Source organism: Coloeus monedula (genome assembly GCF_965178545.1).
Source record: "Coloeus monedula genome assembly, chromosome: 3".
Taxonomy (NCBI): domain Eukaryota; kingdom Metazoa; phylum Chordata; class Aves; order Passeriformes; family Corvidae; genus Coloeus; species Coloeus monedula.
In genome coordinates, this window is record NC_138783.1 from 21,066,676 (window position 1) to 21,091,832 (window position 25,157).

The window sequence follows — 25,157 nt, forward strand, 5'->3', positions numbered from 1 at the left end:
GAATTTCTACTGAAGCACAAGAACAATAGAAAAGCCTAATAGCAAATAAATCCTAATCACTATAGAAGAGCTTTGTTAAGGTTTTCAACAAGTCTTTAAATACCTTGGGCACTATTAGATTGCAAGGGTTATATTGGTGCAATTGTAACTGAAGTTTTTTGTAAGGTGAGTTTTAAGGGGGGTTTAATGGTTTGCTTAGGTTGAGAAAATGCTGCTGGCTTCTTAGAATGAAGCCAGGAGAAATATGTGATAGCCAAGAAAATTATTCCTTTAGTTAAGGTACAAAAATATATTGGTATCCTAATAGCTTGTAGAAACTCTGCACAAGTAGCTGATTTTAAATGACATGTATATTTGTTTTGTATGTTGCTTGTTGTGTGGTAGAAACGCCTCTGAGTGCAACAGAATATTTGATAGTGGAAATAGTATATGAGTTTCTTTGACAAATTCTGTGAAATAATTTGGCTAAAGCTATTTTAGCTTTTTAGCCAACTTGGAACAATATTGACTAGTGTCCCAAAAGGCATTGAGCTTGGGAGTTATTTCTCAAGTATTTCAGCTGTTTGCTTTCTTCTGTAGGTACCTTGAAGTGGAATGGGAAGCTAAACGAAAAACACACCGGGAATTCAGTAAATCCACAATGATTGACCTGTGTCCCAGAGTGCCTAAACAAGATAACAGCAGTGATTGTGGGGTCTATTTGCTGCAGTATGTGGAAAGCTTCTTCCAGGTACAAATGCAAACTACCTTCTCCTTTCCCCCAAAATTACCTTAAACCACAAACCCTATTTCTGAGCAAAATAGCCAGATGCAAAAAGGCTGTGATGCAGTGTCAAAAGTGTCAAAGCCATTTGAGAAAGAGATGAAACCCATTCTTAAGTAATGGCAGGGATCCTTCTGTCTGGTTTCTCATGTGTGTCTATCCTCAGATATTTCTGACCTCATAGTTTAATGTTGCTTTGACACTGACACATGCTGACTATTTGGGTGTATTTGCAGCCTATTTAGTGTCTGCACTCCTGCCGTACAGATGTTACAAAAGTATCTTTGCATCTCTTCTTGCAGTATCTAAAACTTTGTCATTGGTCTTTGAGTGGGTCTGCAGGCAGCAGCTTCTGCAGAGAGAGGGAGAGGGGGAATTTTTAAAAGGGAATGTGAAGAGCTAAGAGAGCCTCTTTTTCAGCACATACCTTTAAATATCTGCAGATCCTGGGCTTCAGGCACTGTCTTCTAGGGTGTCCCCAAGTCTTCCTGCCCCTGATCAGCACACTGCCCTTTGCTCTGTCATGTGAATGGCTCTCCTAGTTTGATGCTTGCATGTGTGGCTTGAATTCTCTGAGATTCCTGTGCATGCAAAGCCTTGTGTGAGGCCTTGGGCAGTGAACAGGTTTTTCTGCTGTAGAACAGTTTGCTATTCCAAAGCACCCGTACACGAGTACACCCAGTGTGGGGGTAGATTGGAGATCTGTGTGCATTTTCAGGGCTGTGATCTTTTCGAGGTCATGGGGATGTTGTGGGATACATCATGTATCTGGCAGGAGGCTACAGTGGATAGATACAGGCTCTTTGGAAAGCACAGGCACAGAACCGAGGAGGTAGAGCTGTCCTTCATGTGAGTCAGCTGGAAAGCATGGATCTATGCCTAGGGTTGGGTGAGGAGCCATCTGAGAGGTTATGGGTAGTGACTAAAGAGCAGAGTACCATGGGTAGCCATGGGCATCTGCTGTCAGCCACCTGATCAAGAGGAACAAGTGCACGAGGCCCTCTTTGGACAGGTAAAAGCAGCCTCACATTCATAGACCCTGGACCCTTTGGGTGACTTTAACTTGACAACTTCCTGGAGAGTTCCTGACCTGAGTGACAGGTGACCCCATGAGGAGAGGTGCTGTGCTGGAAGCCAGGAAGGTCTGGCCGGGGACATAAAACTCCAGAAGTTCCTTAAATCCCCAGTCATTCTGTGGTTCTGTAATAGATGGGTTGAGCTCTTGTGTAGGTGGAAAATTAAATCACTTACCAAAGCTTTTGAACTGCCCATTCTCTAACAATGAGGACTTGCTCTTGAAAAAGCAAAGCTTGGGACAAAGTGGTTGTAACTTGTCATGAGCATGCCTGCAAATCATGATGTGTTCTTTGCTTTACTGTTTCAATTTATCGTATATTACTTTATTCAAAGGAAGGAGAAGATGAAATATAAGCATGGCAAAAGAATGAGGAGGGAAAAAAGAAACAAAATTGATTTTGGCAAATCAGATGTGTTGTTGTGATCTTAACTGCCAAAGTTGCCAGCACCTCTCAACTGTTTCGTTTTGCTATCCTCTTTCATTCCAAATTTTCCCCTTCTCATGTCCTGAAAGTGTTATCAGTATTCTTACTTTTTGTTGTCTTCTTTCAGAGAGACTAGCTCACAACAGAAAAACCACATGCCTGAGACAACTAAATCTCAGCATGCCTTAACTACTGTATGCTTGATTCTTTGCTATAGTGTGATTGTAATTATGTGTTTTATGACTAACAAGGGACAGATGCATTTTAGATATCAAAAGTATGTCTACTTTGTCAAAATACATGAAGTCTGCCTTTAATATGGGTTAATACTGATGTATCTTTAAGAGAAGTGATGATAACCTGTTTGGTGTTTACCATGGGTACCTTTTGGTAAGGGCAAATATATGTCATTGTGACGAAGGAACTGGAATTTGACTTCAAAGGCTGTCATTCTTGTATGGAAACTTGTTTGTACCTCCTTGATCTCAGCAGCAGTGGAAGGGCTTGAAATTCTTTCTGAAAGTTGTGTTAGAAAATTCATGCCATAAATATTCCTTTTTCTCTTACCAGAATCCCATCGTTAATTTTGAACAACCGCTGCATCTGGAGAATTGGTTCCCTCGTCAGCTGATCAGAAGCAAAAGAGAAGAAATTCGAGACCTGATCTTGCAACTGCACTTCCAACAGCAGAGTGGCAGCAGCAGCTAATGAATCCAATAAATGGCAGTCGTGGCAAAGGACACTGCTGTATAAAATAACTAACTGGAACTCTGCTTAGTGGTGTTTGGTGTCTTCCTGCCTTGCAAGGAAGACAAAAAAAAAAAGGCACAAGGAGTAATTTTTGTTCAGCATGTATTTATTTAAAGATTTTTTTTTTTCACTGGTGTTGTGTGGTCTAATGATGCTGGGATGGGGAAGGGAGGAGGTTGTAGATAAGAGTGTAAATATGTAAGTGAAAGCTAATGCCATATGGATTGCTAGTTGATTCTTTACTTGGAATATGAAAGCTGCTTACAGGTATATGCCACAAGGATGTAAAAATACTTTCATCTTTTGGAGCCTGTTCTCTATAATTCCGTATAAACATGGATCATCATGTAGGAGTCAGGCCTGAAGACAGGATTTGGATCCTGTATTGTCTCTTGATTTTGCAGCTGATACAGATAGAATGAATACTATGTATTGTTTTACTTTAAGGATTTAATATTGACTCTCTTTAGAGATGTATTTTTCGTTTTGTTTCTGATTATATACAGAAGTAATCTGCATGTGTCAGAAAATTCTGCCAAGATTTGAGCCTGATGAGTTTTGATTATTTTTTTCTGAATTATTTTCCCCTTTCCTAGCATTTTCATAAAAGTGTATTTCCATGAGTGGAAGATATTTGCTCGAGAGTGACTGCTGATGTACTTTAAAGTCTGGAGTGTATTTTTTTTAAGGTTTTTTTTTTTTTTTTCTAATCAGATTTGAGAAGCAAACTTGCTCTCAAAGTACATACCAATACAGTATGGGTAGGCAGTAGATTTTTAACACTGTTCACCTGTTTTTGGGGAATAATTCCTACAAATCTTAAGGCATCACTGCATTAGCAAGGTAAGCAGGCTGTTGCTTAACGATCTCAAAGGTCTGAGGTGTTCTACTGAAAAATAAGGTCATTAAGATATATGATTTACATATAAGGCAAACAGGATTTGTACCTTGCTTAGGAGAATTGAGTAAAGATGCCTGAATATTGAGTGTTTGAACTCAGACTTGCTTTGATAAACTAGCACAAGTTTATCATTGTCTTAATTTGTATTTATGTAGTTTTTCCTTGAACAGTGATCACATTTTGATGTGTGCACTTTTTTCTGTACTCACTGCACGATAGAAGGTGACTGTTTTAAAAGGATGCTTTGTCCTGTTCCCTGTTACTTAAGTGTCATGTCACCCTTCAGAAGGACTGTCAGATAACCACCAAAATCACGTGTCATAAAACAGTCTACAAAACCAGAGCTCTTAAAGCTGGAAGTCCAATAGAGAGTTAAAATAAAAATTGAGGGCAACCCAAAGATATGAACATTTTTATGTCATTGCAGAATTCTCAGGGCCCCTTCCCTCAAGACTGCTCTGAAACCTGGCATTTGGAAAATCCAGTTATTATTTCAGGTCTGTACAGTCATCCAACACTCCTCCATCCCCCTCTCTTATTGTTTCTCAAACTGGGAAGCATTCTTTCTGGGGGAGAGAGACAATTCTAAAACAATTTGCTGAGCACAGTTACCTTCTGTATAGCTGTGAGCAGCCTTGTGCAATGACTGTATGTTTTTTGGTTTTGTTTCTACTTTAATTCTGTAGTTTGTCACTACCCCTTCTTCCCCTGCCCCCCAGCATCTTCCCCTCTCATCCCAGAGTTTGTGTCTTTCAGCACCTAAATCACAACACCAGCATTACTTACAAGAATAATCTGTGTATTTATTGTAAAACAAAAGATAAAATGCAGAAATATGTTCCCTTTCTCTACACCTTTCTTAATTGAATAATATTTTCAGTGTTCCCTTATGAAAAACAGTTTGGGCTTTTTCTTATGGTGTAGAGTTAGGTTTTATCACCAAGTGATTTGTTCTTTTTTAGATACTTAAAAAGCAAAATAATGTATGCAATTTTCTAAATTGATTTTATAACACAGAAGGATTGCCTTTTTAGATTTCTTACATATGTGCTATGAGAATGCCAATGCATTTGATATTAAAATTATCTCCAGAAGCTGCTGAATGTGGTTGTTACCATTCTTTTCCCAGCTGCTACAAGTAACCCACGAGTTCAGTTTAAGACAGGCCATCTTACTGCTTTTAAGGTATATACACAGTGTGTGTCTCTTCACCTACGTCTCACCCAGTGATTATGGGACCATCAGCCACAACCCACCCCATTCCAGCCATTTGCATTTATCAGGTATGTGGTAAGTGCTAGGAAGTGTCTGTGGAAGAAGCTACATTCCAGGTATCTTCATGTTTCGTTCTTATTTGCTAGAACTCCCCAAAGTTAACTTTTTAACCAGACTGACTCATGGACCTTTTTGCACAGCTCCTGCATTTCCATTTCCTGTATTAAGCCCTGTCTAACTGAAATAGTGGAGTGACATGATATTTCAAAGCAAACCAATCTCTGTAAGGCTCTTTACCCTAAGCTGTGTCATTTTTGTTTCAAGGCAAACAGTTGTACCCGAGGTGTTAAATGTGCCTGTCAGTTTCTTTGAAAGAAACTGCTGCATTCTGTCTGTGTGGGACACTGAGTCACGGAGATCTGTTTGAGGTGCTGCTGGCAAGCACAACACAAGAAGCAAGGCATAAGAGAAGTAACTTGTAGGAAGTAAATCTGCCAGGAAAAAATCTAAAAAAAGTCACCTAGTTCTCATCAAGAGTTGGAGAAGTGAATCTGCAAGTGTGATTTTTGGTTCTTTTGTTCATTTTTTATAAGTAAAAGGGGACTGGTGTGTTTTAGCAATGGAATTGCAGGCATAGATTAATTGCAGTCCATCAGGGCTTTTGTGGTACTCACCTCCTGGAACTTGACCCTGAGATGAGCTTGCAGTGCTCAGTAAATACTACACCTTAGAAAATAATAAAACCTGGAAAGCCATAGTAGTAACACTTTTACCTTGGTTAGGACCAAGAAGCAGAGTATTGCTTCTGGCACCTATCCCTCCATCCCCCCAGAAAAGAAACCCAAACAAACAAAAAAAAACAGGTAACTGTTTTCCAGATGGAAAAGCAGGAATTGTAGAATGAGACTTGAAAAGTGCCAGGATTGAAAATGTGTTGAATAAAACCAATACTAATAGTAATAATTCTGCCCAATTAAATTGAAGTTGGAGTTTGAAGTTCAAATAGAAGCACAGACACTGGGATCATCTTTGACTGTTGAACAAGGTAAGAGATTTCTGGTCAACAGTTCAGAAAAGGAGGAATGCTGGGAATAAGTTTACATTACATGGACAGAGTTGATAAGTGTGAGATTAATTTGGTTGACCTAACTTCCTAATTTTTCTGCTCAAAATACAATACTTTATGATGGAAGAGGTGGCAGTACAACAGGCTATGGTCGGCTGAATTTGGTCAGCTGGAAGTTTAAACAGCCTCAGAACTTGTTTATTTTTGGGAGGTGTTCACCAGAGAGCTCTTCAGGAGCACAAGCAAGAAGTGCTTGGCACTTGTCGCATGACAGTGAATGCTTGGCAACAGCAACCACAGAAACTGAACAAGGGAAAAGGCTTTGTCTAACCTAATTGTCTCTGCTAAACTGATTGGGAATTTTGTTGGTGAATCCTGTCAAATGCCATAAAATCGGCTTCTGTGTCCAGTCACGGGAGCCAAGTTAGATTAGATTCTGGATATTAAACCATGTGAGCTTGGAGATAGTGGGTATCTGCCGTGATGTGGCTCTTTACTAGAGGCATGTTCATTAAAATATTCCTTTATTTGACATTCTTTTAGTTACACCTGGATTTAGCTTTTTGAATAAACTGCATTTGAAAAACAGGGACATTAGTTAGAATGACATGTATGCTGCAGCAGTATTTCAGGGAGTGTTACCCTCTAAAGAGCTGTAATTCAGCTAATCCCATTTGCTATATGAAAATACATGTAATTTCTTCTCAAAAATGCAAACTGTCAGAAAACTGTCTTTATTTTTGGAGGTACTGGGGTGACCTTGGTGTGTTGTGTCACTAGAATTACACTTTCCTTGTTTTCTCATTAAGCAAGAATGTTTTTCATTAATAGTTTTGAACAGATACAACTCAGCTGCTCAAAATGAAGTATTACACATTTTCTGATACAAAGTGTTACTTTAAAGGCTTTCATCAAATCAAGGAAAGAGTTAATTTTCCACAATTATTTTGAAAATCTATTGCAAGAGTTGTTTTGCTTGTTTTAAGAAACTTTAAACAATTGTGCTTTTAGTTATGCCTTGCTATTATAAATGTAGGAGATTTTCAGCTGTTACAAGTCTACATTTGAGTGCTGAAATCACTTGAATATGAAATTGACAGCAAACTAACATGAATAAAACTGAATTTACACTTTTAAAATATTTTATCATACAGAAGCTGACATAGCCATACCATAGAAAACAAATTTTGACAGAGATGGTTTTTATACTATTCCCATTCTGAGTGCCTTTGAGTACTTCGTTGGTGAAAGAATCAATACTGTAAATCTAAAAAACTGTCCAGGAAAACTTTTAACTGGGTTTCATACTTTTACTGAAGTATGTGTGTTCTAGCTTTTGCCTTTATAAGCATGTGTAGTGTTTCTAATCTTGATCCAATTGCATTTTTGCAGGACAATGCAAGCAAAAGCATTCGTAACATTGAAAGTGAGTCTCTGCAGAGGATCACAAAATAAAGGCTGGTCTGTGTTGAGTCCAGGATCATAGTAAAGGTTCCCAAGCTAGCTCAGAAGTTGTTCTCTCTACCCAGAGCTGCTAAATAGGACTTTGAAGCAGTTTCTGGGCACCAGTGCAGTCCTGTCCCTGTGCTGTTCCATGTATAGCTCCAGCGTGGTGCTGCCAGCATCATGGTTATCTTTGCAGAGCCTGACTAGGTCAGCAGTGATGGTTTGATAGATCCAAAATGTCTGATTGTAAGAAAACTGGGGGTGTTCAAGTGGCTCAGTGGTTAAACTTTAGGTGTATTTTAATAATTTTAGGGTGGAGAGGGGAGAACCAAAAAAAATATGTTGCTGTTTTGAAAAATATCAGCTGGAGTCTGTTAGATGTCAGAAGACAGAGCATAGAAACAAAGGTCATCTTATTTGATTCCTGTGAGTGTTGTATGTGTAGTACTGCTGATCATTCCTGATATGTGAATTGCTGGCAGCTAGGAGAGAGAAGTGAGCACTGCACTGCCTAAGGAGCTCTATGTAAAAGCTCTGCAGACAGACACCTGGGAATCCAGCTTTGAAATACTTACACAAAACCACTACCAAAAATAGTCACTTCAGCCAAACCAGTGGTTTGTTTAGAATGATCTGAACACAGTAACCAGCAAGTCCTGAGTAACACCACGCAGAAGACAGCCCTGAAGGAGATTTCCTAGTGGTCTGAATGCAGTCTGCCATTGCAGGACAGCTTCCATACACATTTCCACAGTGAGCTGACCCTGGACAGGATGGGAACTGAGAGTGCTGCTGCTTTCCTCTACTCTGCCCTTTCTGCCATTTCCTTAGCTGATCATCTCTTCAGGTATCTTCAGGTAATGTCCTGCTGCTGCTCATGTCAGGTAATACCTGAACACAGAGGAAAGAATCACTACTTGCCCTGGCTTTATCTTTGGAGGAAGCACTGCTTTTGGGATGTAGGGGTTAGTGGTGTAACAGCACAAGACTTCCTCCTTTAGCACAGACTCGGCAGCAGCCTTGTAACCAGAAGAATCAGTCCCACAGAGAGGTTGCTTCAGTGTTTATGTATGCCACTGTGTTTAAGCCAGTCATATATATGTGTGTATATTTGTACAAGCAGAAGACAAAACACACTGACACTTTCTACTGGAGATTAGTGTGCTCCCCCTGATGTTTTGTGGTCAGTAGGATTTTTAAAAAGAGCAGAAATTGAAAGGCCAATGAAAAGTGTTGTTAATTAAACGTGGAAGGTGCTGTCCTTGTTTGGACTGTCTGTTAATGGTATGAAAGCCCTGGTAAAGAGCTTAGCTGGCCAGATTAAAATTAAAAAATTGTGTCAGTCCATCTGCTAGCTCCAAGGAGTCTACTTCGATCACCTTTTCTTGTTTCTTCACTAAAGCAGAATACTGTCTTTGAAAAGAGCAGTGCCAGGATGTCTTGGTTGACTTCTTTTACCTAATGCTTTCTCCAAAGATAATGTGTGACGTCAAGACATTTCCAAGAAGGGCAATGCTCTTGGTTGGTTCAAGGCTACTGTAAAGACAACAGCTCTCTTGCTAAAAGGGATTGGGGTTTTTTGCTTTTATAATTTTTTTTTTTATTACACAAATAAGTATGTTTGGCTTCATTTGGAAAATCTTTCTTTGCCTTCCGGGAATGATTAACACGGATCTTCAAATAGTTGCAGGTAATGCAGACATCTTTCTTATGTTCTCGTTTACAAATTTAACTATGGCAGTGTGTAGAATTAAAAATATCTCTCTGATTTAATTGTAACAAAGGGAGCTAATACAGAGAAATGTTTGGTCAAATCTGTGCTGTGATAGCAGTGTAAATATGGAATACTTTGAGTGATTGCCAGGTGGTATAACTGCACAATTGTCTTGTTTTGAGTACAGAAGTAGCTATAGGAGGCAATTTTTTTTCAACTTTGAGATGTTAAATACTGGTAATTTTTTTCGATTTTTATTTTCTTTATTAATTTTGTATTAAATCTTAAAAAGTAAGGTTCCATCTTCTGCTTTTGGGCACTGAACATGTGTCAGTTTGGGTAGAGATTGGGGGTTTACCTTAGTGACATTTTTAGATGTTCTTTTCTGCCTCTGATAGACCGTCTGGTGATTTTCTGCAACAGTGCTCATTATTAATATACTGTCAAATAACCATGCCTTTCATCTTTCATAAAAGTCAAAGGTCTACTGACTTTGAAGTTGCAGAATAAACTCATAATCTGTGGGATGAGAAATGCCATAGAGTTATTACTATTCTTTCTCTAATAAATGGTTGGTTGTGATTGTTTTTCAGGCATGTTTTCCAAGGAAAAGGGGGAAAAAGTGAAAGAAGTTGAGCTAAATAATTTCAGATCAGCTAACTGTGAAGGATAGAAAATTAGACTGTCAGACTAAATCTCAATATACGTGTTCTTACCTCAGCTGTTTCCTCAAGTTTCTTCTGGAATTATGTGGAACAACTAATATAAGAGGAAATTACAAAAAAACAAAACCAAAAAAGCCTCACAAAACAACAAAAAACCAGATACAACAAAAAAAAAAAAACAAACCCAACATAAAGCTGATGAGCCTTTTTATTCCTCTTTTTTTTCCCCCTGCTCTAGAAGAGTAGGGACCTGCCTCAGTGATGAAAGGTTAACTGTCCTTTCAAGCAGCTTTCTTTTTGCAAGCTATAGAGATGGTTCTTGGGGAAAGAAAGTATGGAGTAGAATTATTTCTCTCTTTTACTTCTGGCCCTGAAAGCTTCTAAATACATATATATTTACAAATATAGTCCCATTGACCTCAGCCTAATGACAGAAGGAAAGTTAAACACAAAGCAGTAGAATTCAAAGGGTTAGAGCCTTACACTATGTTACCATTTGATGGGATACTGTAAAGAGCTTAAGGTTGTTGATAACATCGCAGTCAGAGACAGGTTCTGTTAACAGAAAAAAGCACAGCAATGTCCTTCAGAGACTACAGAAGTGGAATGAAGATACTAATGATTGCATCATTATCTCATCAGAGAAATTTGTGTGGTTTTAATTTCACAGCAGAAGCTTATTCAGCTGCAGAAGGAGGACAGGCTGAAGAAGTTTCACCAGCCCCTCAGCTCAGTGACTGGCAGCTGGCAAACCCTTCTCTGCCTCCTGGGTTGAAAAAGCCTAACAGCATCATGGATGCTGAGCAGTTCCACAGGCATTTGCAGTTACGAAGGAAGCGGTCCATTCTGTTCCCCAGTGGAGTTAAGATCTGCCCTGATGAATCTGTTGAGCAGGCTATTGCCAACCATCTGAAGTATTTCAGGCTCAGAGGTAAGTACATCTCGTGGGTAATTGATAAGGAACATTCACTTATAAAAAAGTTTAATTAAACTTTTAAACATAGTAAATATCAGGCTGTAGGAAATACATTATTACTGGAGAAACTTTTCTGTGATAATCTTGCTTATGAGAGCTGGTCTGGGCTAAAACCCACTGTCTGTCTACACTCATATAAGAACTCTTGGTCCCTGAAACCACATTGTTTACTAAAATAATCCTTTCTCAGAACAGTTTGAATGCTGAGAAAAACAGGTGCTATGTACAGAGTAACTAAATAGCAGAGTCTATTGGGTTTATTTAGTGTTCTTAAAGTGCCAGTAGATTTCATTGAGGCATCAGTCAGAAGAGTCAAGTCACCTCAGCCGTGTGACTTCTGGCTCTGGCTGGTTGTGCAAAGTACAGTGTGTTTTGTGTAGGAAGCCAGTCTCTGTGTGTTGGGTTGTAGTATAATAGACAGGAAGCCTTTCTTTTAAAATGTGGAAGTTGGTGTGACAGAGCTTTCTCTGAAGAGCTGCAGTATTCCCACTGACATCTTTCACCAGATGAAATATTACAGTAACATGATGTATTTCGAACCCTTCTGTCTGACAGCATTGGAATGGGGCATCACAGGCACACAGCACTTTCTGCTCTGTGTGTCTGTACTGCAGCATTCAAACAATCTGTCATTATCTTAACATGTTTGTACAAAACTGGCAAAATGACAAAGAGCTGCTGTCAGAGGAGAAGGAAGGGTGCTCAGAGACTCATGTTTGATGAGATTTGATTACCTATAGAGAAACTCTCACTGGTGACAGTTTATTTACTTAGACAAGAGAAAAACAATATCAACCAGGAGTTGCTTAGTGTTTACATAAAAGTAAACATAAACAATGTATTTGGAGAACAAAGTGGAATTATATGGGGTTTTAGAGCATCATTCAAATATTAATTGGGCCCAGCTTGCAAGGGATGTTGACACTGATGATGATGCTGATGGTTTGACAGGCTTTGCCAGTTTCTTATTTCCACCCAATAGGACTCAACTGTTCTCTGTTTGCTCCAAATGAATCCATATATACCATGGGCTTTAACTGCAGTCACCCCTCACTTATCTGTGGTAGGGGTAGATTAGGGCAACACCAACTAAGCAAAAGTGTGAGTGATAATAAAGAAGAAAGAGATCTGTAAATTAGGTTGCAAAAGTATATTTAGGTCTTAATAATCCTAGGCTGAACCAAAAATCCACCTAGTCCATCTGTTTCCTTACTGGACTTAACAGCTTCCACAATCCACAAGATTTCCTTGAGCAGAGAGGCTGTGACTACCCTTAGTGCTTTTAAGTTAAAACTTTTGAAAAAGATCTCTGAAAGGAGAAGAGGTGACTTTAATTAACAGCAAGGCATGCAAGGTCTGGTTCAAGCAATTTGTCATCTTCATTCTGTCAGCAGAAACTGCTGTTCCAGGAGTGTTGGGTGGTGTCTAATGATGTCCTGAGTAGGCACCTGAGGTGATGTAAGTTAGCGAAGAACTGTTTCCCATGGGAGAGACCTCACACTGGAGCAGGGGAAGAGTGTGAGGAGTCCTCCCCCTGAGGGGGAAGTAGTGGCAGAAACAGGCCCACTGCCCCATCCCCCTGCACTACTGCAGGTGAGGAGTTAGAGGAAACCAGGAGTGAAGTTAAGCCTGGGAAGAAGGGAGGTGAGGGGAAGGTGTTTCATGATTTGGTTTTATTTCTTGTTGTCCTGCTCAAATTTGATTGGTAATAAATTCAAGGAATATCCCCAAGTTGAGCATGTCTTGACAGAATTTGGTGTGTGATCTCTCTCTGTCCTTACCTCAACCCAAGAGCCTTTTGTTACATTTCCTCTCCTTTGTCCAGCTGAAGAGTAGAGTGATAGAGCAGGATTGGTGGGTACTTGGTATCTGAATTCAGTGTTACTGAGTTACATGCAAAGCTTCTAGTAGCCATCCAAATTGCCACAGTCCTCTGTCAACAAAATAATCCTAGGAAAAAGTGGGGTCACTGTTTAACACTCAGAGACCAGCCACTATGAGTGACTAGGAAAACAACTGACCCCAGAAGGGAATAAATATAAATGTACACAGAATCTGCTGATTTTTCAATCTCAGTGTGTATTTTTTAGAATCTTTTTTAAATTCTGTATATGTTGAAGTAAGAAATTACTTCAATATCAATATATACTTTCTCTGGAAAGGATGGTTTTAATACAGTCTATTCTTTCCTTGGTTTTGCCTTACTGCCAGCAGTGCAATGTCACTACCTTGGAAAGAAAGGTTGATTGCTATTTTGATCTAAAAGCTTGTTAGAAAATCAGAAAAGGTTTGCATGTGCTGCTTATCCAGGCTGTTTGTTCCATCTGTGTCAACCTCAGAAGCAAACAGGTGGGAATATAATTACCTGTCTGTAGCTCCTAGCTTTGTTTACTTTTGCTAGCTTGCAAAAGCCTCTCTAAGTGTTAAGAATGACAGATGAACATTCCTGTCATAGGCTTTAAGGAAGTGCTTATGTCATATTGCTGTAGGCTTAACAGTGTACAGCTTTTTGTTTTCTGACTACAACATCTGGATTGTTTGAGCCTTAAAAAGATACAAGATGAAGAATATGATAAATATATAATAAGCCATTAAAAAATCAAAGTGGAACAAAATGTGGGGATCTGGAGAAAAATCAGTGCTTTCTAAAACAGCAGTATCACCCTTCAACATATGGAAGTCCAATTAATGGTATGATTATTCACTGGTGGTTTTATTACTGTGGTATTCAGAAGCACCAGCATAGAACAGGGGTGGAGTTGTACTTGTTTTTCTACACCTGAAATCCAAAAGAAAAATTTCTGAAGTGCTGCTTTATTCTTACAGTCAGTCACATGCAGAACAGAGTTTTGCAGTAGCAGATGATACTATTTTCATTCTTTTGAGACAAATCCTGGGTTATGATTGTCTCTGTACTGCCCAGTCTCTGTATCTCTTGTAGCTGTATGTGGAGGTTACTGTTGTCTGATTTTCTATTTCATTTTTTTCAATATGGGGATGGAAATCAGTCATAGATGTTTACAGATTCAGTACTGTAGGCCTATGGGTTGGGTCTTAGGGTGTTTTTAACTGATGTCCTTTTAAATGGTGTAATGTTATGGTTGCTGATGGAAGAGTCATATAAGTGTAATGGTGGTTCATGGCTAGACTGCTGTGACAAACACAAAGTGTGTCCAATGGGCAGCTGGAGATTCCACAAAAAAATGTTGTGGAAATCTAATAGTGGGATTTCAGACAGTGAGTGGTCTAGACATGATAATGTCTGTTATGATGTTCTTTGCTGCTGACAGGGAAATGGTAGCCCAAGCCACAGGTAAATTAAATTTATTATGTGAAAAATAGCCATGCCCACTCAGACCAAGTCTGTTGTGACCAGTCACTCTATGCAGACAATTCAGTGAAGCTCTCAGTTCTCTGTTGTGAAAATTGTTGGTAGAGGATTGTAGTAGGCGTGGAATTTGAATTAGCATGTAAAACAGAAACAATATAAGGATTACAAGATAGCATGGCTTGTACTGTTCACCTGTCTCATGCCTGTTAATTGGGTAAAACAAATGCTGCTGGATTTTGTCACCATGGCTCAGGGTAATATGCTTCTTTGCCACCTCTGAGATGTAATTACTCTGGTGGCTACCTTTCCTAGTTCTCTTTGCAATTTTTCCTACTGTGACCCTCTTTCTTAAACTATTCAGTGTATGCTCATGAGTACTTTTTGGTTTTGTGAGCACTGATCCTCTTTTCACATGAGTAGATCAGATAGTCTCTCTGCCAGAACTGTTCTTGTCAGCCAGAGCTTCAGATAAGCTGAACATCTAAGGACAGCTTTTACAGATACTGACCAAACAACGAAACAGATGGTATTGCAGTGGGCTGTACCTGATGAGACACATGGGCATTTCTGAACTTTGGAAAGAATTCCTGTTTCTCAGGAATTAAATTCTGTGCATGACTGTAGTCCTTAGACTGGGCATAGCACTATGCTTGCTCATTTTCCCCTTTCTTCAGTCCCTTCAAATCTGTTTACTGAAACATTAGAAATAATGATGTTATTTTCTGCCCATGAACATAGTTAAGAGTAAAGTTTCAATTTGATACAGAAATCATAAATGTTACAAGTTATTCAGATCTTGCTAATGACGAAGGCAAAGAGCCAAAAGTCATAAAAACTACCTGGATAAATAGAATACATTAAATAAAGAATCTAGCTGGGTGAGCCTTTTTTCCCTGTTTCTGCCCCATCCCTGGCACATATTACTTATAGCTCATACTCAGCAATAAGTTTCTGAAGTTTATTTGTAGAAGGTCTGTCTCCCTCTATGTTTGAATTTTTAGATGCCAGCATATGCTTCTGAGAAACTTGACTTTTTCCATGAAGGACACTTGTTTGCACTGAAATATTATTGGTGAGAATAATTTATTTGCTAGATTTTAGTATGGTAATGTTCAAATCAAAAATCTTTCATGTGAGTTAGCTAATTCACATTCAAGCCTTTTTCCGTTTAAACCCTTTGTTTCTTTTATGTATCTTTTAAGGGTTGCTTTAAGGGTGTTATAGGCCATAGACAGTAGCATTGCAGCAATAGATGAGTGATTTCTTTGCATGTGTGTATTAATTTAACAAAGCCTTTGCAGTAACGACCTCATAGGAGGTATCTGTCAGTGTGACTGTAGTCTTCATCAAACCCCTCTGCCATTAAGCTGTTCAGTTGTGCAGAAATTGTTAGAGAGGAGGAGGAGTTGGTCTCATGTTGCCTCAAAATAGAATATTCAGCCTGATTCAGTGCTCCTAGTCACCATACACGGTTCAACTCTTAAGAAGCACTAATGAGATTTAATTGGGATTAAACTCCAGCACTGCCCACTTACACGAATGGCCAGAAAGCCACCCTACCCCCTACAGGGTGCTCAGTGCTGTCATGTGGTGCCTCTTCTGTTAACCTCAGAAATCCCTGAGCACACACTGAGTGTAATAGGCTAATTGTCTCCCGTTTGAGAGATCAATGCATCCCCAGTGGTACAGCTTGAGCCACAAGGATGCTGTATCCAGGATGCTCCAGGTGTGTGAGGGGTAGCCAGGCTGGAGAATTTCAGAGCAAGAGAAAAGTCATTTAATTACATCACAGATCTTAGCTGGAGGTTTTGAAAACAGTGACGATGTCTTTAGGAAAAGATGCTTCAAATCAATTTTTTTTCACTCCTTCCTGCAGATTAGTAGGACTGAAAAGAGCTTGTGTCTGCCTATGAGGAATTTTTTGGGTTGAAACACAATTATTTTAAGCTTTTCAGGATATTGTCTATTATATTTGAGTATTGCTTGAGCATAGACACTGCATTTGACATAGAGAAGCTCCCAAGGGCTGGGTGTTTCTGCTTTTGAAGCAGATATGCTGACAGACAATTCCCATTGGAATTGTCTTATGACATGTCTGGCTTTCTGAAGCAGCCTTTGAAACCCGCCTTGGCCTTTAAAGGTTAAAACATTGCTTACTTCAAGTGCCTGTGACACCTGGCTCAAGTAGATGCTTGCACAAGGGCGTGGACCAAATGTGCTGATCTTTTAATTTTTTTCCTACCTCCTCTTTCACCTGAAGATGATTATTTCAGTGATGAGTTAAGTGACTTCTAATTTGTGAAGCTTTTCAGGATGGGGAGTACATGGAAAATGTAGTATATGCATGCAAAATATACTTTGGAGACAAGCTGCAGAACAAGCGGTGTGATTTGCATTCTTGGTTTGAATTCTGGTTTATTGTGCCAGTCAGTTACATTTCTTCAGCATACCTGTTCTTTTTCCTGTAGTCAGCTGGACCTGATCATATCTCTTGTAGCAGGGAGCTTCTCTTTATCTCATAAGCCTTCATTTTTTTTTTTTTTTTTTTTTTTTGTTAAACACTTGAATTCTTTGGTGGAAAATTGCAATGTAGCCGAGGGATCAACTAACATTAAAATACAAGTTAGTTATTACTGCAGCCATGGGATGAAGGAAGCAATTTTCCAGAGGAGCTTACCTTCCCACTCACATGTAGCTTCAAGACTCTTAGCTCACTGCCTTAAAAGATTGATCTCGATTTTATGATGCTTTTAATCAGTATTGTTTGCTGGGGATTAGAGGCCTCATCACAAATCCTGTCTCCTCCAGGGCCTGGTGTTGCTAATGCTGTCCCACACATCTGTGCCCTGTAGTGGGCTAGTGAAAGTTTGGTGTGAGATCCAGACATGAAGAGCAGCTCTTTGCATATGGCCCAAGGGCAGAGATGCTCTTCAGGTGGCAGTGGCAGTGCTGCTGGCTCTGCTCAGCAGTTCTTCCTCATGCTGGCAGGCCTGCCTGCTTGGTCGGTTTTTTAAGAATTTTGTAGCTAGTCTTAGAAAACTAAATCCTAGAAAGATCATAATGCAAAATGCAGCAGTTTCAATCATAATTCTGAATTATTGGGCTCCTGGCAATTTATTATAAGCTCTTATGCAGCAATTTTTTTTTTCCATTCTCTATCTCCTTTAAATGTTTTATATTTAAAAGTCAGAGTTGTATTTCTGCTTGAAAAGTTTAGTGGTCAACTGTTTGGTCCCCCCTGACTCTCATTTTGTTTCAATTTCTGTTTAGGTTTCAAGGAGTTGCTATTTTAAATCTTACTCAAATTTGCTTAATTTATTGTCAGCATATCTATATAATGTATTTGACACAGACACTGGCACGTTTCTGGAAGGACAGAAAGGAAAGATAGTAAATTATTTTAAAAAGTAAGTTATAGTTATTTCCTGAATCTTCCAGTTAACTCCTGTTTAACTTCGGTTTTGTGCCTCCAACTTTTGTCTACAGAGTCTCAGAATGCTTAAAATCTAGTTAATGAAAAACATGTTTTTCTTTATGGGAGTTATCAAGAATTTGTTGGTAAGAAACTCTGAAAAACCTCCCTCACCTACAGATAGCTAAAAACCCATCACAGGGTGTGCTTGCCTTCAAGTTAAAAGAAGGGTGATCACACTTACTAGCCAGCTTGAATGCACTGTGAGGGTGGTGTCTTTTCAGTTCCCTGGGTGGCCACATCAAGTCAAGGTAAGAATTGGCTCCCTTTTCGACTTTGCAGAAGGAGAGGCGGAAGATAAATTGTGCTTGTCTCTTTCTTTATATGTCTGTGATTTGAACCACACTGAATAAATTGTATTGTTCTGTCTCTATGCTCGGAATGGCAACTCTCTTCTAACTGTGAAACAATGAAAATATTTATGAGAAAGAAAGAAAGAAAAAGAACAATTTTGTTTCACTCTTCCTTTGCATTTACTCTTGAGCACCCTATAAGTAAGCAAGTCTGAGGCTGGTTCTTGTGATGAACACTTACTGCCTGGATTTTTTATCCTGAAGAGCAATCCCCTGCTTTATGAACTGGCCAGCTGGAATAAGCAAGACAGTGACAAGACAGACTGTGTCAACAAGGTTGCAGGGTGATTGTGTTGGCAAGCTGCTCACCATGGCTGAGGGTGTGGTTTCCTGGACAGGACCAACAGAAGTGTTCAAATGGCAGTTGTGGCAGATGTGTGCTTGGAGTTTATCTGTCCTTGTGTGTCAGAACTAACACACTCTCAGACTCTGTGGAAGGAAGAGAATACAGAAGGAATTCGCACTATGTTGTCCAACTTGTTGCTCACCTCAGTGGAAACAGCTAGATAGGAGAGGCTAGAGAGGACAAAATGTGACTGCTTATCCATATCTCATTTCTTCCTTTTGCAGAATACATGGCTGTGGTGACAGCTTAGATCTAATTAATGGGCTTGGAGCCCACAGATGTCACAAAGCCTTTGGGGTTGGAATTCAGTGGAGTGTCTAATTCCAAATGAAAGGACACACAGAAAATCCTTAATCTATTGGGAGCCGATTGGAACAACTGTTTGTATGGTAGCAGCTTGCATTCAGGCAAGACACTGTCTCATCACATTTATTTTAAACTTGTTTAAGAGCATTAAGGAAAACTGTATTCAATTACTTGCAACTGGGAAGCCAGTCCTTTGCCTGTTGGCATTTGAAAACCAAAGGATTAGACAGTGTCCCTGGAATGTATTTGCAAGCTATTGCTATAGCTTCAGTCGTTACTGAGAGTCTGCTGAGGACTTATCCCAGCCACAGGAAGTAATCTCATTGCGGGATCATTGCTGTACAACGCAGCACCTGGAGTGAAAGATCCAGAATGTAGGATATAAGTACCACCAAAAGAAATGTGAGCAAGGGATATTCCTTAGTGTAGGCTTCTGGATTTGAAACTAGACTTCAGTTTTTTACTGGGTGCCTAGCTCTTACAGGTGGGATGGTAGAGAGAATGCTACAGATGTTATTTTGCTTCAGGAAGCTTATTAGTACTCCAGCAGGAACCAGAAATCCCAGAGCAGGATTATGGCTTCATTGCCTGAGGTCTGTGCAGAAGTCGGATGGAAATGTGGTCCCTGCCTCAAAGGGTTTGCAAGTGTAGCTTGAGGGGGGGATGTGAGATGGTGCATGGATGTTTGTCAATTTGTCTCTTTGTTTCTGATTAATAGAGATACGTAAGTGAAACTGATTGGAAACATGGACAATACTTTCCAAATGACTGTGTCTTACAGATAAAGTTAACTGCCTAGATGCTGGAGGGGTGCTAGAGTAGTAACATCCTACTGACAGTTAATAATGAAGAGTTTGGGGACTTTATTTTTCTCTGGTCACACATACCAGATGAGCTACAATGCTAATCTCCATGTCATAAAGCTGTTGGGAGCGTGGCATGGAAATGAGAAGTGTCTTTGTATTTGCAGAGTTCCACAACAGAGAAATGGTCTCAACTGCTCTGATGAACTGAAATGCAGGGTGGAAAAAAAACTTTTTGTGCATGGTGCCATCCAGTGTGCCAGAGTCAGCTAAGCTTTAAGGGTGCTGCTGCATAGGAAACAGTTCCTTAAGGCTGTTATTTGTAAAGCCTTTGCATTTAAGAAAAATGTCCATGTCTTGGTTGAATGAAAATATTTCCATATGTGATCTATGTGTTTTTTACATATGTACATTTAAACAACTTTGGAATTTGGAAAAAAAAGTATCAAGAAGAAATAACAGCAAGGTACTGGGTTTGGCAACCCAGAGCTAATTTTAAAGCTGATTGAAGAAAATGACTTCCTGAAGATAGATTTAGTCTCCTGTAAGGGCTTGCTTGTGATGTCAGGACTTTCCTGGAATGCAAAGCATTCCTCTGCTGAACTGTCTGCATAAGTAGTGAAATCAGATTAAGGTCAAAAAGCAGGTTTGTCCACTACTACTTCAGGATGGCATTTGGTGTAAATTATTTTGGGAGTTTGCCTTTTAATGTTGCTCTCTTCCAGGACACAAGGGAAATCCTATAAATCTTTCTCTCTTTGAGTTATGCTGGGTCACAGAGTTGTCCTTGCTTGAGCATCATGTGACCAACTGCTCTGACTGGCAAAAAGAGTTTGTGCAAGGTTGGGAGGTCTCCAATGATATTAAACCTTAATTCTCAGGCTGACTGTTCAGAGCTGTCCAGTTCTTTCTCAGTGAACACCTACAGTACAGTTAGAGCTTGACTTCTTTCTTACTGTATTATTTTGTGTCATCATTCTGCCCTGTTTTTTGAATTATGAGTGCAATTGTAGTTTCTGAAACATATTTTAAATTCTGTGTAAAGGTGAGTCCAAAGGAATTGTAACTGACTGAGCCTACTAAACTTTGATCAATGCCACTATCTTTCTTACAACTTAAGCTCCACCTCTACTTCCTGTGAGGACATTTGCCATACTATTTTGGTTTTCTAGGTTTTCTAAAAATTTGATTCATTGATCAAAGGGCAGTTTCACTCACTGGAAATACTGTTCTTGATGATTGTTAAGAGACAAGTGCTTTCTCATGTTCTGTTATTTTTTTCTTAAATTTTCTTTAATTATTTCTGTTTAAAAAGTCAGGGAGAGAGGTAGTATGAGTGTGGAAGATCCATTATGTCTTCATTTCAGTCCCTTCAGTGCTTTCCACATTGCCATGTAGATGTCAGGTTGCTGTGTTCTATATGTTAATGCGCTGATAAGCTTGCAACATTGGGACAATAATATCCTGGCCACTCGTGCCACAGAAGCATTCCTGTTGTACTAACACCAGACTTTTCTTGTGCCTTCAGTGTGCCAGGAAACAGTCTGGGAGGTCTTCAAGACATTCTGGGACAGACTGCCGGAGCGTGAAGAGTATAATGCCTGGATGAGCCTGTGTGAGGAAGGAAAAATGAGCATCTTTGAAATGGGCACCAACTTCAGTCAGTCTGAGGAGCACCGGAGCCTGATCATGAAGGTGGGTGCAGCACCTGCTTGGAGTGTCCTCATGGGCAAGGGCATCATGTCCTACTGCAACATGCAACTTTGGCATATCACATTTGGCAGTAATGGACAGAGCCCTTAAGAGACACAGGCGTGGGTATTCCAGCTCGAGGATCCATAGTTCTGAGATCAGTTCCAAAACAATGCTGTGGGTGATCCAATGGAGGGAAAAGCAGCAGTGATGAAGAGAATGTTGTCTTCAGTAGATGTGCTCCTGACAAGTAGATGGTGTCCAGATCCATGATGTGAGTCAGGTTGTGGTGCATTTAGCAGCCTTCCTGCTCTGAGCTGCACACTGAGGTGCCTTCAGCCCAAATGGCACTCAGGAGCAGGAAGTTCTAAGCTGTAGTTCTGATGCTACCAAGCCCTGTGGCATAATTGCCTTTTTAATGTTCTACAGGTTTGTGATGTCTGTGCATTGCAACGAGTGTAGTTGTAAATAAAAAAGCTTCGGTGTCCTATGAAGGCAATAAATAACATTAGGTAACTCACCATGGGAAGTTGCAGGTTAAAATCAGTGTACAAGTGTAAAACAAGTCAATAAAAAAATGCTGAATATCTTAGTATCTTTTCTGTTGATTCAAGTTTATTTTAGCTTAAAGAAAACAAAAGAAATATGTCAAACTAAAAAAGCCTGTCTCAAATGAACTTTAAAATTAAGTGCTTAACTTTGTATTCATCTAAGATACAGTAGATATCTTAATTTCTCCGGATAAAAACCTTCTTAAAATGTATGGTGGCTTATGGATCTTCTTTATGATTACCTTTGCAAGCTAATGAATGGTAAGTCTTAAATGTGTAACCCCATAGAATCAGTAATGTTCAGTCAGTGTGGATGCGCTGACTTTTTTTCCTCTCCTCCTCTTTTATTGCACTTCTATGCTAGGAATGTGCACTAAGGAACGTGAATATGGAGACTGTTGTGGATCATGGAGACAAGTTTTTTTTCCCGAGCCTGCATGTTAGTCTTCCCAGGTGATGCTAGCCAAACTTTGCTTCTGTGAAGTCTGATGATGCTGTTGCCCCTAGAAGACTTTGCAAAAGGATGGAGAGAAATAAAATTAATGTGATTTTTTTTTTTTAATGCACATAGCACATGCAACTGTTTTATGTAAAATTTTGGCAATGAGATGATCTATAGTGGGAGTTTATTAAAAGAAATCAAAATGACTCTTGGAAACGGGTTGATGCATCTAACTTCACACTGCTGCTCTCCTGTTTTGGGTATGGCTCTGCAGAATTATGGTGGAGTCAGCTAAAGTGCTCTGTGTTTGGCCTTTTCAGAAGGTTTATATATAATTTAGGTTTCCTTTCTCCTGTAGATGGATATATTCCCTTCAGCACTGCAATATTCTGGAAAAAGCACTTTTCATTCTTCTATTTTCTTTCAGCACAATTGGTAAAAGGTGATGGTTCTTGGGCTGATTTGATAATAGATTAGTCTGTGGTAAGAGGGACTGATTGCTGTCACCTCTGTACTCCACAAAATGTCACAAATCTGTCAGGTGATTTTTTTTTAAATAAAAAGCTGAACTCGGTTTAACTTTGGTTCAAAGACTGAAGGCAAGAGCACTCTATTCTATCCCCCAATCAGTCACTGTCAAAAGATCCAATGACCTATTTTTAAATGAATAGGTCAGAGAGTGGATTTAATTGCTAGCTCTAGTACTGACTCACCTTTCTCATATGTTCTTGTGTGCAAAATTCTTGTCAGAGTGTGAAACCTTTTTAAAGCAGCAGTGAGAATGTTAAGTCCAAACAGATGTAGTGGATACATCTCTGCTTTTAAGAACATCCTTCTTGCTGCTGGTTGCTTGCCCCAGTCTAATGTGGTGGTAAGAACTGGGGTTTAGCCTGTGGGACCAAACACCCTTCTAAAGCCCTGTGTCCTACCCTCTTGTTCTTTCCACTCTCACCAGCTAAGAGGACCAAGTTGCATGGTCAAGCCTTTCCATTACTTGTGGGATTTTGTTTCCCTCTCATTACGCCATGTTCATTCATTTTGTCGCTGTCAGCTGTTGCTATTTTTTTCCCCATTCCTTAGGTTTGACCTCTAAAGCACTGAGCACTTCTCACCAAAGGGCTGCTGTCATTTCACTGTGTGCACAGCACTCTGTAGTGGCCAGGTGTGATACATCTAATAGGCCACACTCTCTTGCTTAAAAGGAAGATTCACTTTTCCAGTGGTTTTTTTGTTTGACCATTACACTCCTCATTAAATACCACTTGTTTCTAATATTCCTCTGCTCTCCAATGTCTACAAATCATCTGTGGTTAATTTCAAGAGTTTAGTTTAGAGCCTTCAGTGATAAAAGTAATTCTGTTTTTCTTTTGGTATATATTGGCTGTTACTGCCATAGCATTGCTCTGCCGCCTCTTTTGTACAGGCATGTTGGCAGTTTCTGGCAGTCTTATTTCAAAGTGTCTTTTTGTATTGCTTTTTGGTAGATTGCAACACGAACTTTAATTTTTAGAAATGCTGCATGTCCTGAATTTTCCCCTTCTCTCTCAAAAGAAGTCCAGGGTATCTGAAAATTAGGCAAACTAAATCTGTGGGGTTTGCTTTCAATAAACATAATTCAGCAAACTGATTGCTTTCATGCTGTTTATGTAGTAGTGGGGAGGAAGGTCTGTTATGAGCAGTGTAATTAAATGCAATCTTATTAGCCTTCCTCCTTGTTTTTTTCTTAACCTTTCCTCTGAACCCCAGTAATCACTGTCACACATCCACAGATGCTGCAATGTCTGCTCCAACCTAACTTAGTTCATGCAGATAAAAATTCTCTTTCTCTTACTTTTAACATACTTTCTTACTGGATATCAGCTGGAGCTTAGACCAGCTGATCTCAGCTTTCATGCTTCTTTTTTTTGTGTTGGAGATGTGAGGTGTGTCTCTGTGGGTTTCCCTGTAATATCTGTATATACATGCATGTGCTAATACAGAATGTATATACTAAATTACCTGAGTTTCTTATAGCAGATCACCTGCCAGATTTTCAGGAGGAGCAGGTGGACATCCTTGTGCCAAGCATAAAAATGGTTTTAAATATCCTTCTTTTTTCCCCTTTGAATTTTCCATTTTAATTTATGTTAATTGACAGTACTTTACATAGGGAGAACACTATCCGAACTAATTTCTTTGGATATTAAGTAGATTTACAAAGTGTGAGATTGTTAACCTCTCTTTTCAATTCCTGATGGAAATGCAAATGGAGAAGGTAATTCCAGTCCATAGGGTGGGGTTTTTTCAGTATAAATCTTCATGTAAACCTTCCTTCCTACAAATTAATTTGGTTTGTGTTCCTTACTGTGTAGCTGTATTTCAGTGGGGAGTAAAACCATGCTCCATAGAATGTCCTCATTCATCCCATTCTGCAATTTGAGACAAGTATGTTTGGAATTCCAGTATTGCCAAATTTGCCCTGACTCTGCCCTGTGATTTTGGCCATGTTCCCACTTGTGCTAGGCAATTTTTGGAAAATCCAAGTGAGGAGAAATGCAAGCAAATTTAATACTGGTTTCCCAAGAACAAGGGGTAACTTGCCATGAGATTGAAGCACTGCTGCCAAAGCACCACAACCTGTGTGTTCATAGGAGAATTTACAGCTGGCATATGGTATACTTTGTTAGATACCCACATAGCTGCTGGGCACACTTTTTGGCTTTATAAATTACTGATATAATGCAGCAGTTTTGGAGCAGTTGGTTGAACTGTTTTGACACTGTTGTCCTGCAAGTAGCCTTTTGCACAAGTTGCATCAGAAGATGCTGCACTGAACGTTTAAGTGTGGAGGAATAAAGCTAAAAGAACCACGGGTGTGAAAAAT

The 25,157-nt window shown here is 39.5% G+C and overlaps 2 protein-coding genes across 5 annotated transcripts in view; both read left to right on the plus strand.

Annotated features, from left to right (window-relative positions):
• The window catches only part of SENP7 (SUMO specific peptidase 7), a 44,884-nt gene extending 39,911 nt beyond the window's left edge, over positions 1-4,973 (plus strand). For all 4 annotated transcript variants that reach the window (XM_082279292.1, XM_082279293.1, XM_082279295.1 and 1 more), the window contains 2 exons: positions 580-730; positions 2,836-4,973. In XM_082279292.1, the coding sequence (XP_082135418.1) occupies positions 580-730; positions 2,836-2,973 (289 nt within the window). In that variant the 3' untranslated portion in view covers positions 2,974-4,973. The remainder of the gene's footprint in view (positions 1-579; positions 731-2,835) is intronic.
• Positions 4,974-9,302: 4,329 nt separating this feature from the next.
• IMPG2 (interphotoreceptor matrix proteoglycan 2) overlaps positions 9,303-25,157 on the plus strand; it is a gene marked incomplete at its 5' end in the record, with an annotated part of 54,369 nt that continues 38,514 nt past the window's right edge. Inside the window, 3 exons of the mRNA XM_082279034.1 lie at positions 9,303-9,333; positions 10,693-10,953; positions 21,138-21,304. Of these exons, the coding sequence (XP_082135160.1) occupies positions 9,303-9,333; positions 10,693-10,953; positions 21,138-21,304 (459 nt within the window). The remainder of the gene's footprint in view (positions 9,334-10,692; positions 10,954-21,137; positions 21,305-25,157) is intronic.